Below are 18,647 nucleotides of genomic sequence, written 5' to 3' on the forward strand. Positions count from 1 at the left end.
AGCTGTCTAGTTGGACGTTTGACTGATTTGCGGCTCCCTTTCTTCTATGATTCTTGAACCTCTTTTTTTTCCTTTTTTATCTACAGACTGTCTCATACATTCGATTGTGTCAATACAACTCCTAGACAACACATTGAGTTAAAAAATATAAGGAACATGTGTCCATCTGAAGGTTTGACTACTATTCCCACTATAAGTCCTCCTTTAAATGAATTTAAATAATGCACCAAATGGGGAGAAAAAAAAGGGGAGATGTGTTGGCTGAAGAGTCAAGACAGGTTTCTGTGTTGAGACAGAGGAGTCTTTTGATGTTTTCCACTGTTTTGCATTTCTTTCATTTTTCTTTTTTTTTCTTTTTTTTTAAAGAAATGATCCCTAAAATCCTGTGTAAATATTCATCACCAGTCAGTTTCACAATCCATTTCTTCTTTCTCCAAACGAAGCCTGAAATTTTCCAGGAAAGCACAGCTGCATTCTTTAAAAAAGAGACAACGAGGAGAAAGTGTACTTTGGCGCTGGGCTGCAGAGGCTGTGCGCAGATGTGCAGGGATGAAAAGAATGACTGTGAATACGAAAGGAAAAAAAAAAAAGAAGGAGAATTCATATGTCACATTTAAAAGAAAAACACATAAATTCAGAAGCTGTATTGATAATAATTATTATAATAATAATAATTGTGACGTGATGTTTGCTTGTGTTAGTTTTTCACAGAGTACGGACCCGACTACTCGCTGGAGATCAGCCCGAGCTGTCGACCCGACCGCAACGACACCAAACACCTGGACCAGGTCATCAGCACCATCAAAGGTGTGTGTTTGTGTAAAGCGACTGTGTTTGGGTGGGTGCACAGGTGCATCTGTTTGTGTGAGGAGGGGAGGAGGGGAAGGGGGGATAAACAGGTGTGTGTGTGTATATATGTGTGTGTGTGTGTGTGTCTCTCCCTCCATGAACCCTCGCTCACCTAAAACCTCTTTTTTGTCTCTGCACGACTCTTTTCATGTGTGGAGTCATGTGTCTGTTCTTGTTTCTATACATCTCTGTGTGGGATAAAAGCATGACTTCTTCGTCTTCTCTTTCTTCTCTTCTTTTTTTTTAGCCCTCCTTGCGGCTCTTAACATCCTTTTGTTTGTGTGTGTGTGTGTGTGTGGGTGAATACACTGTCGACCCCGCTGCGTTACCCACAACCTCCTCATTCTCATTCAGAGTCTGGGTCGTGATACGTGTGGGATTGTTTTTTGTCATTTTGCATCTTTTTCTCTCTTTTTCTATATGTTCCTTTATGTGTGTGTTTGTATATTCATCTATTAGTGTGTGTGTGTGTGTGTGTGTGTGTGTGTGTGTGAGTGTGTGGTTAAGTCTAACGCCGGGCCTTTTTGGTCTTGGCGCTGACAGCCCGCAGCACACAGGAGAAATCCTCCAGCAGGGTGAAACGTAGGCGAAGAGTTGAGCAGCGGGAGAGTTATTGTAAAGGAGGGAGGGGAGGTCAGGAACTCGCTGAAACAGAAACGGGCGAGGTAGCGTATCGAGGAGAAGTCGGAGTTCATTTTCCGAACATTAAAAAGCTGTATAATATGGCAGAGATTCTTAAAGAAAAAGAGTCTGATTTTCATTATTCGGTGTCTCGTAAAAGACGACGATCCGGCTTGTTGAACAGGATACGCAGCAGTTACCGATTTAACAAAAGGTGCTAAAAAAAAAACTGTGTGGTTTCTGGAGAGGAGAGAGAATGAAATGAATCCCAAATCCCGCTCACATCAACATGTTCTATGTTGAAATGTCATGTTATAAAAGGAAAAGATAATTTTTTTACAGCTACATATTAAGCAGTGATGAAAGCTACAGATGGATTTTGTTTCCTCCAAACCACAAAAGTCAGAACTGTCTTCGTCTTGAAAAACATCAAACACATAAAAGTTGTTCTCGGCTTTGTTTATCTTACATTTAAGACGCTATTTTAGTTGTTTTTTTGGTTTTTTTAAAGGTATCCAGGGAGTTACTTTTTATTCATCCAATAAATTCTGACCCGGCACTTTCTTTCTTTTTCTTTTCTTTTCTTTTTACTGTGAATGAAGCGACTCGCTCAAGGACACCGCCACTACTCGTTCTTTGATTAACTTTACTCGCCCGGATTCAAGTCGGCAACTTTCTTTAAGCGCTCCGTGACTAATATTTCGAGGCGGTCGAGGAGGGGCTGCGACAGTCACAGAGATATTAGACGAGAGCGTTAGACTATTACAGCCCTGATATTACACTCAGTCAGCTGCTGCAGAAAATGACACAGAGAGCCCTGCAGAAAGACCCTGAGACAAGTTTCCAAGCAACTACTGAAATATAGAAGATAGTGAGCCAAAATAAGGCAATAAAAATAAAATCTAAAAACCCTCTCAGTAACTCAGCAGCCATGATGATGAAGTTTGTTTTATAATTATTAATTAAACTCCAAATTCATTTAGATAACATTATAATTCAAGTTCAGTAACTGTTTCTTAGCCTCTTGAAGAAAGAAGAAAGAGACTATCTGGCCACAACTTGTGCGACGCATTTGGACCATTCGTGAATTTTGTTCATACCAAAGAGAAAATTGAGAAATTCGATGAATGCCACAAATTTGCTTAAACCTCATAAAGTCGTTAAATCACTCGTACCTGCCTCTTATAAGCTAATCTGTTCTGTATGTGCTTCTTGCATGAGAGCCATACTGTTTAACTTGGTGCACCTATGACCATCGGTTGCATTAGACTTTCTCATTGTCCGTCAATTCGATGGACAGACTCTTAAAATTCCATCATAATCTATTATTACCTGTCATTTTCACATTTTTATAATTGTTGGCAGTGTGTACCGTTGTGGTCAAAGACTCTTAAGACACTTAAAAAGCATCCAGTCTGTTGCTCTTCAACGCACCCAGATAGCGAGATGCGTTAAGTCCAGTGTGGAGGTCAGCACTGATGCCCACATGCTCCAAAAGTAGTCAGGTTTTTTTGATAGATTTAGTTCCTTCCGCGATGTAGTCTCTGTGCAAAATGTAATAGGTTTGCACGTCTGCCATCATGTAAAACCTCACTGAAGTTTGTCTCCTTCTTACCTTGAACATTCATCAAATCCTCTCTGTACACGTGTTATCCTCCACCGCATGAGTCCCTCTTTTTTCACCTTGTTTATCAACGCTGTCACAATTACCGAACTGTTTATAGAAGCTTCAGTCACTCAGCTGCCACGACATTTCGTTATCATATGTAGCGACGGCTAAAGTCACCTAAACGACGACGCAATTCACGTGAGACCAAAGACAAGAGAAGACTATATAAAGGCTCATTAATACACGTACTCACCACCAACTGGACAGGAGTGTGAATAGCTTAAAGCTACACTTGATCACACTCAATGTACATTATCCAAATGACGTATCAGATTCAGATTTTTCCGTCATTGTTTAAAAGATCGGAAAAATATTCGGTTAACTGTAGCTCAGCCTGTACTCACCTGAGCAGGTACATTAAAGTTTGGTGAGTCTGAGACAGTAAAATACCATTAATTGTTATGTAGTCTATGGAAGGAGAGAATTAGTAGCAGATTTGTTTTTGTTTTTTCTCTGTTCATTCAGCTCAAGTTATTTCAGTGGAATTTTCCGGAGATTTTTGCCGACATTTCTTTAATATATTTGTTGATAAACTTCCATCTTTTTATGTTTTTTTTTTTGTTTGTTTTCTGCACACACCCCTCTGCCTGCTGACCTGCTTCCTCAACATTTCCTTTTTTTTTTTTTTTTTCTTTTTTTTTTAAAGCTTTCCAGTGCCAAACAACATCTGCTTTTTATATGGGGTGGCGGCACTACACTCAGCCATAGAAGACATTATGACATGTCACAGTAGGGAAAGCGCACGTGTAAATAATCAAAACTGAACGATGAGCGAATTCCATTTAGCTGCTTTTTTGGGTTGTGCTGTTGTTGATGCTGGCTCGCTGCGGCGCTGTCACATACTGCATACCGGGGACGGTTGAATAGAACAGACAAGACAAGGAAAATGTATCTGTAGAGCACATTTTAACAACAAGGCAATTCAAAGTGCTTTACATCAAACATAAAATGCATCAAGACAATCCAATTCTTTTTAGCAAACTTCTTTACAACTTATTACCAGGTTTTACACATATTTTTTGGAAATTATGGTCAATAGGAGTAATTTAAATGAAATTATACCTAATTTTAGAGTTAACACCTGTTGTCAATTTGACAATAATATAAAATAAAGACAGACAAAACAGGAGAATAAAAAAGTTACAGAGCCATCATAATGTGGTTATAAGTAACACCTGTGATTTTCCTACTATGACAAGTCAAAGTCTGCGAAAAAGTCTGCCAAAAAGCCTCCACTGTTGCAACTCAAGGCACGAACTTCAATATTGCAGCACAAACACCAGAAAAAGACACTATCTGCACATTACAGTCATTTCCAAGGGCGATGAAACACGGATTGCATGGGCGCACCGACGGTTAGATTGTGCTCGAACGCCCGTCAAAGCTAATATTCAACACACAGAGAAGGAAACTGAACAGTGTAGCTTTCGTGATGCTCAGCTTTTACTGTCAGAACTACGACTACGAGGTGGGACCAGTGAGGAAGATGTTTAAAAATGCTCCGTTGGAACGAGAAAGTACCAAAAAAATACCAACATTTTATGTAAAAATGTGATAAATTCAGACAGAACTAGTCATTTTTACTGCTGCAAATGACAAACAATGACAAAAAGAATCACCTCCCGTTGGATGTAAGAGGGGGTTTATCCAAACAGCATTACGTTCAGCCTCTTTGAAAAACTCCAGGTCACATCAAATCAGGGGAACAGGAGTTTATTTGCCGAAATTCAGTTGGTCTGTTGGCTCGCATTAAATCATCACAACCGGAGGGGCTGAAAGTATCGCTGGTTTCCAGTCATACGGCTTTTATTAGGGGCAACAGAGGGAAAAGGGTGGATGAACGGACGCATGGATAGAGGGAATAAAAAGGGAGGAGGGATGAATTACAGACAAGCCAAAAAAAGATGGAGAGAAAACGCGGGGGGAAAATTGTGCGTTTGGGCTGCCGCGTCCCATCTGCTTCTCCTCTCTTTTTATCAGATCTCTTGTTCTCTTTTCTTTTGTACTTCAATTGTAGGGAGAAAAAAAAGAAAACAACAAAAAAATTCAATTCACACACAAAAAAAATCAAAGTAGATTTACTTAATGTTTAATTATTGATAGGATGCATTTGATTTTATGGCTTTCAAGCGTCACAATATGTTAAAAATCTTTTGTAACTTCAATTTTTCACCACCTTATATGTGAATCATTGGGATTTTTTGCCCTGCTTCCCTTTTTCCTTCCTTGCATCCACTACTTTCCTCTTTTTCTTCAGTCCTAGTTTCAACCTGTCACATCTGTTTTACGTCCTTACTCTCTCTTTCTTTCTTTTTTTCTTTCTTTCAGTTCTCTCTTTTTTTCTCTTTCTCTGGTTTTCTTTTTCTTCTGTATACCAACATACTGCACTCTGTCATGTCTCATTTAGTTAGAAACAGCTTCTTTTTCTTTTTTTTTGTTTTGTCACAAAGCAGGGTTTTTTTTTTTACGATACAACAAACAACCAAACCGAAAACCTCAACGAGTAGTGAGGGTATCATAATTTTTCAATTCTGGAAAAAAAGCAAGAGCGTTTTTTAAACGTCTCTGTCTCTGATTAAAGAAAGACTCACCTACATGTTTGCTAACTTAACTAATGCACACACACCAATGCAGAGTAGGGACACACACACACACCCACACACCCACACACACACACCTCCAGGCAAACATATCCACATGACATCATTGTGGGGTGGATAACCGTTTCTCTGGTTTGGAAACAAAGTCCTGCTTATAAACACTGGTTTCCCTGAGAAACTGGGCGAGCGTGTGTGTGTGTATTTGCGTGTGTTTGTGTGTGTGTGTGTATGTGTGTGTGTTTGCCCACATCTGCTTTGTCTGCTGGCATGAATGAACCGTAAAGATCTGAATCTTAGAGTGATAATCCCCTCCCGCCCCCCCCAAAAAAAAGTCCTTTCATTTTTCACCATGTGTTGTGTCCCTCCCGATCCCATAAGTTAAACTGACACAATATTCACACTTACACAATATGTACTCGTGTTATTGTTACATTTAGTGCTTAAAAAATAATTTCACGCTATTGTACGAGCAGGAAACAATGCAAGACATACACAAAATATTTTACTTAGTCAAAAATGTACGCATGTATTTTTCTCAGATTATTACCACTGTTGGGGCAAATGTTTTGGCCTTAGTGCTGCACAAGAGGAAAAACCACATTCACATTCATTATTATTATTATTACATGTAGCCTGGCTCTAACGCTACATTCCTTTTACCTCGAAAGTTGGAAGTCGGAGCTGGGAATGACATCGAGTTCCAGTTCAAGAAGTCAGAAAACCAGTTTTAGCCAGGTTAGCCACTGATGGCCATTACCAGTCGATAAAACACTTTAAGGTGTATTTTGCGTATACAATCGCCGTAGCAACAAGTCCACAGATAGATGTTGGATCGCGCTGATAGACACAAATAATACATAATAATTTGTGATGAGACACAAATAAGACAAAACTGCTAACAAACAGGATATTACTACAACTTTCACCCTGTTGATGCACAGAGCTGCTATCATGGATTTTGAGGTCGGGGCTGGTGACGTTCTTCCGATCTTCCAAGTTGGAAATCTGACTTCAGGGGTCATTCAGGTTGAGATTTCCAACTGGAATTTCGGAAATTCTGATTTCCAAGTACAACTGTAATGCTGGTGTCGCCTATAGCATCAATTTGTTTGCATCCAATGAGTCTTCAACACAACATGCCTCCGTGTCTGTAAACTGGCGACTGTTTACAGACTCATCTACCACAAAAATGTTAAAACTTTACAATATTATTATCGATGTCAGCCTCAAACATCCAGTATGAAGTTGGCCTTTAATGACCATCAAGGACACCTGATAATGTTGCTTTGGATTGATACAATGTTTATGTTTCATGGATTTTGAGGTTGGGGCTGGCGAGGTTTATCCAATCTTCCAAGTCGGAAATTTGACTTCAGGGGTGAATCAGGTTGAAATTTCCCACTGGAATTTCGGAAATTCTGACATTCGAGTACAACTGGAACACACCATAAGCTTAGATATTACCAAGAAACACATACAGTTGACTTTAATAGCTGACTGTGCGATGGAAATTTCTCTGCTTTTGTCAGCCGGTGTAGCCTATAGCAACAATGTGACTCTAGTGAGTCTTCAACATAACGTGGCTCCATTTCGGTGAGATGAGTAAATAGGCAACTGTTTACTGACTCATCTACCAAAACAACATCATAAGAATAAAGTAGTAATAATAATACTACTAATATTACTAAATAGAAGTTAAAGCTTTGTAATGTCAGCCTCAAAACTCCAGTATCAAGTTGGCCTACAGTGACCATCATGGACATTATTATTGATATTGCTAATGTTGCTTTGGATTGGTATGATGTTTATGCTTAATGGATGTTTAGCCTTTAGTAAAACTACAGTATCAGTCAGACTTTTAGACTCATCTGGTCATTCAAGGGTTTTTATTTCTTAATTTATTGTTTTACTATTTGCTACATTGTGGGACAACACTGAAGATATCAAAACTATGAAATACCAAATATATAGTAACCAAAAAAAGTGTTCAACAAACCAAAAATATGTTTTATATTTTAAATTCCTGATAGTAACCACTGTTTGCCTCGATGACAGCTTTACACACTGTTGGCTTCATGATCTCCTCACCTGGAACTGTTTCAGCCAAGTAAAACAGGTGTGCCTTATCTTAAGTTATGCTGCTGCCTTGGCCACATCGTCTCCCTGGCAAAAGAGCCTCCACTGAGCTTACCTGCTTATAGATATAATATATTATTATAATATATAATATAAATAAATTCATATCATATTGGGGTTACCGTAATAATTATCAATTTCTAACTTGCACTGCCTGAAAACCAAATAGATGTTCACCGCTTTCTTCTTTCAGGGTAATTAGAAACACATTTAATAGACACACAAACTATGTTTAACCCCAAACTCATCAAGCAGACAACTATCCTGATATGTCTGGCAATTTGAGTGTTCACAAATCATCATTTCTACCATCTGTGCCATATGAAGGGAATGCTGCTCAGCTTTACTCTTAACTGAATACCAACATTACTAATCCTATTTTTCTCTCTCTTTTATCTCCATCTTTCTTCCTCTAGCACTCTTTGTATCCCAGGTTTTGAAATGCACGCTATAATAATAATAAGATAACATTTTGCATGTATGAGTTATTAAGTTTGAGTGCTAATGTCAGCATTTAACCTTTTTAGTTGAACTTAAGTGCAATTTTTGAACTTCTGGTGACACGTTAAGTCCAGATGAAACAGCATTTAGAGAGTATCTAACTTCTATCTATCTAACTAATGATGGATAAATGTCATGATATTATTGGTTAACATTGGTTGGATAAAGCGTAAATAAGCACACATCATATTTTATTTTGCAAGAAGAAACCATGATTGGATTTTGATTGAAGAATAGAAAAAAGGCATTAGTATATTGTTAAATAGGTGCACAATTTGACTGAGGATGTTATTTAAAATGATTAAAAGGGCACTTTTTCTTTTCATCTCTTTATTGAAAAGTCGAGATTGCTCAAAAGTGATTAAAGAGCCTTTATTGACCAGTCAATGTTTCTTTCAACGGCATTAGAAATAACTTGGCTTTTGTCATTGTTTTCCCATTAACTGGTCAGTCAATAGATTGTCAGTAAACATATGTGATAGGATGAACAGATGATGATAAAATAAGGCAGATCAAAAACATTTCCTTTTTAGGGGAAGTTACTCATTCTTTCTCTTCTGTTTCTCTCTGCATGCTCTGGCTCGTTAAAAGTCTGTAATTAATTGAAATGTGATTTTTATTAGGTGATGATCAGAGGCTGCAGCAGCTGTCCGGCTGTTTGTGTATTCACTACCCCGTGTTTACGAGACTCTGGTAGCGTGATTTCCATGGGGACCTTTTTTGTGTGTGTCTGTGTGTTTGTGTGGTTGTGTGTATATAAACTCCCAGCCTTTCTACGCAACTGTACTTTATCTTTGGGTGAGAGTGTGTGTGTGTGTGCGTCAGCCTGGAAATATGGCAGCATCTTTACATCCTGCTCCTCTTGCTCGTTAATCTTCCACTACGCTGACGACATGCTTGTCCTGTCACACAAACACACACACACACACACACACACACACACACACACACACACACACACACACACACACAATAAACACACTCAGGACACAAAACAGGCCACATTCACCAAAGAGATATGTAGACATTTCAAGCTGGAGCAAGTGAAAATGGGGAAAAAATACCACCTAAGAAATATACCCGTGCAGTTATAAAACCCACCCACAGATGCTGTGATAGATTAACATTTGCAGGTAGTAAATATCTGAGCCCCCCGTGGACGCTCGTCACTTTACCAGAATTTACTGTCTACATCTGGAAAGCAGAGAGAAGCAGAGCGAGAGAGAGGGAGGAGAAATGAGAGGGGAAACAGAGGCAGTCTGCAACTTTTTTTTCATTGTTATTAATAATATTGTTCAATTAATTGTTAAAATATGTAAAATGTAATCTTGAAATTGCTTGTTTTTGTCCAACCAGCTGTCTAAACCTCAAAGATTGTTTGATTTACAGTGAGATAAAACCCCCAAAAAGCAGCTAATCATCATATTCGAGAAGCTATAACCAAAAATTGGCATTTTCTTGTTGATAAATTACCAAATTTAATAAATATGCATGACTTTCTATCAATTTATCAACTATTTCAGCACTTTAAAAAAAGAAACAAAGAGTGAGAGTGAGACATATTTCCCTGTTAGCCATCTTTCAGTCAGTGCTGCTGCTGTAGAGTCTGTTTTCCACTCCGGTTTTCCAGTTTTTTGCACACATCATGATTTTTATAGAGACTTCTACCCTTGTCACAGCGGAGACATTTTGCAGTGTTTGCAGCCGTTGCCCCAGAGACCCAGTCAGCAACTATCTGTTCTTATTTGCCTTTTTGGTAGTCTTTAAAAAAAAAAAAAAAAAAAAAGTTAATATATGAAATGTGAGCGTTCGTCCAAAAACTCTGCTGGAGCTTTTTACATACTGCTAACAAGTATTCAGCCCAAAAGGAATCAATTGTGTAGCTGTGTTTGTAATTATGGTTCATAAAAAAAGCTTTTCTGGTGCACAAACAGTCCAAATTATGCTCCTTTTTTAGGCCCTTTTAATGTGAAGCACTTTGAGCTGCATCTCTTGTATGAAAGGTCTACAAATAAAGACATGATGTGGCATAGGGAAGAAAAATCACTGTTAGAACAGATGTATGTGTCCTCTAGAGCATACCAGCTAACTTTGTGGAGTGGTTATAGTTAGGTTGGCCAAATAAACTCCAGTAAATTAGGATTTGATTATATAAAACTAAACTAAACACACAAATAGGCAAACAAATTGGTGTGATGCTGATTTTTAGAAACATTTCATGTCACAAAAACTTACCAAGTGCAATATACTACCTTGGGGTGTCAAACTCACTTTAGTTCGGAGTCCAATTTGATCTTGAGTGGACAGAACCACTAAAACCATTGCATAATAACCCCGGACGTCCACGAGAAGATCAGAAGTCTTGACTCTGAATGGAGAGTGAGAATAAGTGAGAATAGCGGTGTGTTTTATTTAAAAAATTCACTTTTGCAAAGTTATCCAGAGGTCCGAATTGGACCCCTTGGTGGGCCAGTTTTAGTTATATAATATACTAATACATTAAGTACAATGTATTAGTCTAACTCAGGGGTGTCAAACTCATTTTAGTTCGGAGTCCAATTGGATCTGGAGTGGGCCAAACCAGTAAAACCTTTGCATACTAACCTATAAATAATATATTATACATATAATACACACTATAACTTTACTATAATAAACTAGGGATAAACTGGTAAGAGATACTGATAAAATGTGTCCAAGTCAAGCCAGTTCTGGTTCTGATATGTTGATACTCCTGCTTTAAAGTCTCCTTAAAACACAGTTAAAAATAGTATGGGTACCACTTTACAATAAGTCTACCCTTATAAAGGATTAATAAATGGCTGTAAGTGAGTTATTAATTAGATTGTAAACATTAAACATTAATAAACCATTTATTAACAGTTGTAAATAACCGTGGACCAAATTGGACCCCTGGGGTTCGGCCGGTTCTGGCTGAATGTTTGATGCCCCTGTTCGAGCTGCATAAGACTCAGTTTTCCACACTTTTACACAAACTGATACTGTTGAGAATGTATGAAATGCATAGTTTACAAGAAGCCAACAAAATGCTTAACAAAAAAAAAAGTAGAAGATAAATGGTTGAAATGTCCAGTTTCTGGTTCCACACGTGGTTTGGAGTATGCATGCAAACATGGCAGGCCGCTGAAAGAAAGAAAAATGAAACATCGGGATAACTAACTGTTTTCTGTGGACGCACAAACACCACAGATCCAAAGCAGCCGATGTGCTTTTGTTTCTCTGCGGTGAAATACCGATCGGACATTTTTCATGAAACCAGACCATCATGTTGACGCTATGCAGGGAATGCATTCAGTAATTTAAAGGTTTATCAAAAGCCAGAAGTAGTGCACTAAGACTCATAATATGATGAGGAAGGGGTTTACTACAATATCAATAATGATTTTATGCAGCTCCTTTTAGGCTTTTTTAATGTGAAGCACTTGGTTCATGTAATTTCTATGTATTATTATAATTTTCTCTACTACTCGCAACTATTACCACATTTTCAATTTCCACAAAATTTCCACAAATTCTTGTCACGAAAACGTTTTTATGCTTGTAAAGTAGTGGGAAAGCGCAATGGAAACAGATTCCGGGACAGAGTTATTTACCTTTAATTCCATATAAATATATAACCCTTAAAATTGAGATCATCTTCTATGTAGATGATGCAGTTGTTTATTTAAAGGAGACAATCGTGCAATACCAATGTTCAGCGGCAGTGCAGTAAGCTGTACGGAGGTCGAGATATGTGACTTCTCCTGAGTTGCAGTATTATATGAGTAAACTGTTGGATAGAAGATGGCAAAGGTTTGGCCCAAGATGCATGAAAAGGCGATAAGCTTGCCAATGCTACAACAAGGGTGTACTTCTGTGTAACATCTGTGTCCTCAGTGGTTTCCGGTTCCTCAAAATTGAGATCATCATCTATGTAGACGATATAGTTGTTTATCTTAAGTAGACAATTGTGCAATGCCAATTTTCACCGCCAATGCTACGTCCTCTCATTGTTCCTGCTTCTCCCGAAATGAATTAATGGCCTCGACTTTAAGAAAACAGTGCCACCAGCTGTTTATCTGAATGAACTAATTCCCAATACTCTGCGGTGGATGGAAACTTGCCTTAATTTCAAACTTTTCTTTCCCCAAGTGATCTGGAAATGTGGTTAAAATTCGATCTAAATTTGGACGGTTACCCAACTATTAAAATGAATGATGATGTTAAACTGCCAGATTAACCTTCTCGAGGATACAAACAGAGAGAGAAAGAGAAAGAGAGAGAGGGAATGATCCTGAAAACACATGGAAGCATTAAAACAGATTGTTGTTTTTTTTCCAGTGCGCAAAGCTGCTGTTGTTGTTGTCGCTACAGGCAGAACATGACAGGACTCCACTGACAGCTCCACAATAGCCAACAAACAGGACATCCTCCCCTCGCTGCGTCAGGGCAATTACTCATCCACTGACTGTGTGTGTGTGTGTGTGTGTGTGTGTGTGTGTGTGTGTGTGTGTGTGTGTGTGTGTGTGTGTGTGTGTGTGTGTGTGTGCAAAATGTTTATTTTTCTCAATCAGCCAATTTAACATAACAATAGGAGAAACAAAGCAGCATTGTCTGCAGCGTAACATATAAAGTAAACGGATGACTAGACTTTATAATGCAGCTATTGTGCCAAAGCCTTGTGTGTGTGTGTGTGTGTGTGTGTGTGTGTGTGTGTGTGTGTGTGTGTGTGATTATGTGTGTGTGATTATGTGTGTGTGTGTCAGACATGGAAACCAATCCGTGTCTTCATGCAAATGAACCTGCTGTGTTGCTTAACGTTGTCATTTCCATATCAATTCCCCTCCTTTTTTGCATGCTTGTATTTCCTCGGGATCGACGGGCTTACCTCGGCCAGATGTTATTTTGCATTTTCATTGGCACAAGTGTTGTGGGTGTGTGTGGGTGTGTGTGTGTGTGTGGGGGGGGGGTGTATGTGTCTCCTTCATACTGCTTCCATCTTTGGTTTGATTTCTCTTGGTGTCTCATATGTGTATTTAGCCTTGTTTTTGTATCCCACTTGATGTGATGATTTTGACCCTTTTCCTTGTCAGTCCTCCCCTTGTTTGTGTGTGTTTGGATGTATGTGTGTGTTCACCCATGAACCCCCCAACACCCCTCCTCCTCCTCCGCCACCACCACCACCAACCCTCTTCTCATTTCTCTCTCTCTCTCTCTCTCTCTCTCTCTCTTGTTTACAGGGAATTTAAAGAATGTGGTTTAGGAGCCGGCAGCCTCAGCCTCCTCCACACACTCACACATACCCACACATACACCATGTTTCCAAACCTGGTCGACGCTCGGCGGCTTTAATGAAGACAATATGGAGCGGACCCCTTCGGCCCCGAGGCACGGAGCGAACGAGTGTGGGATGAAGGGAGGGAAAAAAAAGAAAACGAGAGAGAGAGAGAGAGAGAGAGGGTTTTGGAAAACATTAGCTGAGTGTTTCCAGGGGAAAAGAGTTTAACAAGCGGAGAGAGGGATGGAGAGGGGGGGTTGGGGGGGTGATGTGGTTGCTGTACAATGTTCACTGTTTTTAAATCCTTTGGTTTTTTTTGTTAAAAGTTGTGTGTGAATGAGAGAGTCTACGGTGTGTTCAGGGTGTGTATGTAAAACAGAATTGCGGCAGGTTTTTACAGTCGGTGCGTTCGATATTTTATCAGGGGATGTGTTTGCGTGCTTGCATCCTATCAGTCGGGACATTTTTCAACTTAAACGAAAAAACAGACTTTTTCAGGTGTCAGGTTTCACTTTTCACCGTGGTGCTGCTGCTGTGATTTCATCCCCTTGAGAGCAAGATAAGCACTAAAACAGACAAAAAAATAAAAAATGTCACTGAAACTCCCTCAGCAAGGTTCCCAAAAAATGCCTTGTTACATATATATATACTGGTCTAGAAAGGTATGTGCAATGAATTGCACAAGTCTCGAGAATACACTTGGAAAGTTTACAAATAAACAGTCTGGAAAAGTTTGGAAAATAGCTGGTTACAGATTTTTAGAAGTCTTATTTGCTCCGCCACATTGTTGTGAACCCTGGGCAAAAAATCTGCAAATTAAACATCTGGACAGAGTTTGTTATTTTAAACGGAAAAAATGCAGGGAAAGTTAAAATGTTGTGTGTGTGAGGTTTTTTTTTTTTCTCCCCGTAGACACACAAAATGATTATATGAACATTAAGAAGGTTTTTACATAGAATCTAGCAATCCCACAACAATCTGGCATTTTATTAGAGGTCAACAATGGCTACTGCTTGAAGTTCTTCCACTTCTACTCCAGTTTATCACTTGAAACATTGAATGCATTCGTGGGAATCTGTGGGAAAATTAGGAACTCCAAAATGGAAAATGCATAAGAACTCAGTGTGCAGTATATGTGGTTCTTCTCTTACAGAAATAAACAAACATAATCTCCACTCCAGCTTCCTTTAAAAGGAGCCATAATGTTCCCAGATGTTCTGTAAAGGTATAGGAAACAATTGCCTTCTTTTTTGTCGGTTTTAACAGATTATTCGATTATTTCCGCCGTCTGGGGAAGTGCGGAAAACAGAGAAATGTTGTTTAATTCCCAGCTGTAGTGTTTGTGATGTGGCAGAGTCGTAATGCACAGCTTTAACCGCTGCACGTCAAACTGAACAGTGACCAAAAATATTCAGATCCTCTAATGCAACGGTTCTCAAAATGGGGTTCTTGAACCTCCAGAGGTCTTGAGGGGGTTTTTGGGGATCACACTATGACAGAATGTATGAAAATTCTGGTTATGGGTTTCATACACTTTCTGTAATAACACATCTAAACACAGATGGGGACGAAATCTTATCAAAGCTGATGTACATGTGATCTATTGACATTGACAAAAACCAAACCAACCAACCAAGATTCAACACAAGCAGCATTAAACTCTACTTTTGATACCACTTACTACTGTCCACAGTGAGATGTGGATGCAAAATCTCCAGAAAAGCTAGTTAGTGGACCTTAAGTAAAGTCTTCAAGCCTCTTGCTTGTAGGGGAATGCCCATTGGTCCGAAAGGCCCATTATGCCGAAACCCCAATTGTTCAAAAAATGTCCCATTGAATCTAAAGTCCTTTAGTCCGGTGGTCCATTATCCTGAAAACAAACGCCCATTTCTCCAACAATACACAGTCTGGAGTTGTTGGTGTTCAGTAATGCCGATCCCATCCATAGTGCTGACGCTACCATTATTTACGGTGAGGCATTCTCATAAGTCTACCTTCTGTTGTTTTTTGGGTTAGAGTAAGAGTTAACATGCACTAAACGGACTAAAACACAACATCTTTGCATTTATACTTCATAATACACAAAGAGATTAAGGGGGAAACTCCAGGAGAGCTCATTTTTGGAGCACCAGGCCTTCAGAGCAGTGAGCTTTTGTTTTCAGGATAAAGGGCCGTTAGACTATTGGGCTTTCCATCCAATAAGAAGTGATTGTGACTATTGGGGTTTCTGAATAATGAAACTAACTAAAAACATTTTCAGGCATCAAAGGTGCTGTAAGCGATACGTTTTGGCTAATATTAGCGTTAAATATCTCTACACTCCAACAGCCATCGCTGATATGGAGTGTTAGGTCTTTAATGTGGGTCCAGTCCTCTCTGTTGGACTTTAACTGTTTTCAACCAGCTTTTTTCTTCTACTCCCACCGGTCTGCAGCTCATTGTGGGAGCATAATTGAGTTAAAGTGAAGGAGAACAATTTCGGGAGACCGGTTAGTGTTTCAGGCACCGGTACTGACCATCAGTGGCTCATGACAGCCGGTTTTTAAAGCATTAAATCTAACCCGAAGCTCGAGGACAGAAAGCCTTAAGGATTAGTTGTTCTCCGTCGTTGCTGTGCCTAATAGTCATGCAGCTGTACGTTCATGTAGCAGCACGGGGAGAAGGGATGAGACTATGCCGGTATCGCTTACAGCTCCTTCAATACATCTTTTCTTTGTTTTATTTTTCTTGAAAATTAAAAAAAAAAACATAAAAACTAAAATAATATTCTGCCTTGTATCTTTTAATAAGCTGCTGACCAGAAAAAAAAACACTTTTAAAGCTAAGTAACAAAGTAAAATGAGTGTGTGTGTGTGTATATATGTGTCAGTTTTCACAAAACCACAAATTCATCATTTGAGATCTTAAAATTGACTCCAGGTTCATGTGGTAGAAATATTTCAGAATGGTGTTCATCTGTCCAAAGGAAAAAGTCATGTTAAGTGTTTTGTTTTTTCTTTCTTTTTCATGTTTTTTTTGTTATCCAGAATGACTTTCTTTTTTTTTTTTAAACACACACAGTTGGGAAGTTTTGATGTACATACCACGGGGCGTTTGCCGAAATAAAAGACAGGAGAACCATGTTGTTGTCATGTGTCTTTTTTGCAGTGTTTTTAAGCTTTGATTTATGCAGTGTGGGCCAGTTAATAGAGGCTTTAATGGAGAGCGTTTGAAAGAGGAACCACAAATGTCTGGCAGTTTCCTTTAGAGGTGATGTTCCTTAAATTAATGGCCTGGAAATTCACACCAAATGTAGGAGTCACCACTCAAGAGCTGGCTGGCATGTGCTGAACAGAAGTGAAGTGAACTGAGCGTGTGTGTGTGTGTGTGTGTGTGTGTGTGAGAGAGAGAGAGGATTCCCTGTGATCTTTATGAACACTGCTGCGGTCACCTCGGCGGTTTGAGCCCAATGTAGCCGAAGCAAATGAAACTCATTACACCGTTTACGAGTTCGGAAAAGGAGAGACGATTGAAATTGTATCTCATAAACTTGGAGGAGGGTTAGGGTGTGGAGTGGGGTGGTGGGGTTTTAACGCGGTACCGTGCAGCGGCTGTAAACATGAGAAACGTGAGAGACTTGTGTGTGTTTATGTAGTTTTCTTTTCTCCACGGAGTCAAATTAGAAAAACTCTGAGGCCCCTTGAGAGGGTTCAGGGCACCGCTGGAATCCCTGGATTGCATTTTCACAAAAAGCAAAAGCCGAGATCAGGTTCCGTCGTGACCCGTGCAACCCTTTTTTCGGGTCTTTCAGTTGTTTACGGTTGGAAATGTAGCCAAGTCAAACTGAAAAAGTACCAAAAAGCATCAAAAGCAATGGAGTTCTGCAGCTTATGTCGCCAATGTTTTGTTGTTTGTGCGTGTCTTCTAATACCAAAATTTTCCCATGTCATCAGTCTCGCTTAAAACACTGGACCAACATTATTATGTCACATGCTGCGTCTCAAATCCCATACTTCTGTTAGGACACTGTGTACACTATGTACTTGTGTGGTGTGCACATTTTGACAGGTTTGTTTTGTGTCAAATCAAACACGGCCATTGCACACTTACCAGAAATTAGCTAGTTAGCAAGCTAGTGTTATTGTTCGTGGTACCAAATCATTACAGACTGCTAAATTAACCCAATAAAACCTACTGATGGCTTATATGTGACAACAGTATAGTGGAGCTTAGTGTAAAAAACACATGTAGAATTTACATTTGTATAATATGGTGATGTTCACTGTAGTTACAACATCCTTGGCCGCCATGTCCTGTTTGAAAAGGGGTCCCTCCCCTTCTGCTACGGAGCCAAGATGGCGACCACTGAGGACAAGAAGTGTCTCAAGTTTTTGACCATTTTGAGTGCACCATCCTGGTAATCATAGTGCTGCACTTTTCCATACTTCTCAGTGTGAACACACTTGATGCACTCAAAATATTAACTTTAAGTACAGAAGTGCAAGATTTGAGACGCAGCATCAGCATCAGCATCAAAATGTATGGCCAATTCCAATTTTCGGTGCCAATGCAGGAGGTTGTTTGTCCTTTATGAGGAGTTTGTGTCCTTTTAACAGACCGGTAACTTTGACTTACTGTAGAAACATTTAGATAAACATAATTTGGATTTTGTAGACTCATCTACAATCTGATCCACTTGTTTCTATGTCCAGTTCCACCAGTGTTCACTGCCATTGCAGGAGGTTGTTGCTACTTCACAAACCCTTTATCAGGATCTTGTGTCCTTTCCTGGACCTGTAATTTCCAAAACTTTGAAATAGACACCAACATCTAATTGATAATACTGTTATATTGTTGATGTGTTTAAGTCTTTACACTACCAATCATCTGAAAAGTATCTATCTGTTAGGTTGAGTCTGCTCATTTATATTGACGAAACTGAATATTGGGCTATTTTTTGACAATGAAGCAGGTTAAGTTCTACTTTCTGTCTCTCCTACTTGGCGACACTGTT

General features: G+C 39.2%; 1 protein-coding gene across 1 annotated transcript in view; it reads left to right on the forward strand.

Annotated features, from left to right (window-relative positions):
• hdac8 (histone deacetylase 8) overlaps nt 1-13,877 on the forward strand; it is a 40,653-nt gene extending 26,776 nt beyond the window's left edge. The window contains exons 10-11 of the mRNA XM_062444867.1: nt 702-807; nt 13,617-13,877. Coding sequence (XP_062300851.1) covers nt 702-807; nt 13,617-13,639 — 129 coding nt within the window. The 3' untranslated portion in view covers nt 13,640-13,877. The remainder of the gene's footprint in view (nt 1-701; nt 808-13,616) is intronic.
• The last annotated feature ends 4,770 nt before the right edge of the window (nt 13,878-18,647 follow it).

The sequence above is a fragment of the Scomber scombrus genome, chromosome 23 (assembly GCF_963691925.1).
Source record: "Scomber scombrus chromosome 23, fScoSco1.1, whole genome shotgun sequence".
Taxonomy (NCBI): Eukaryota; Metazoa; Chordata; class Actinopteri; order Scombriformes; family Scombridae; genus Scomber; species Scomber scombrus.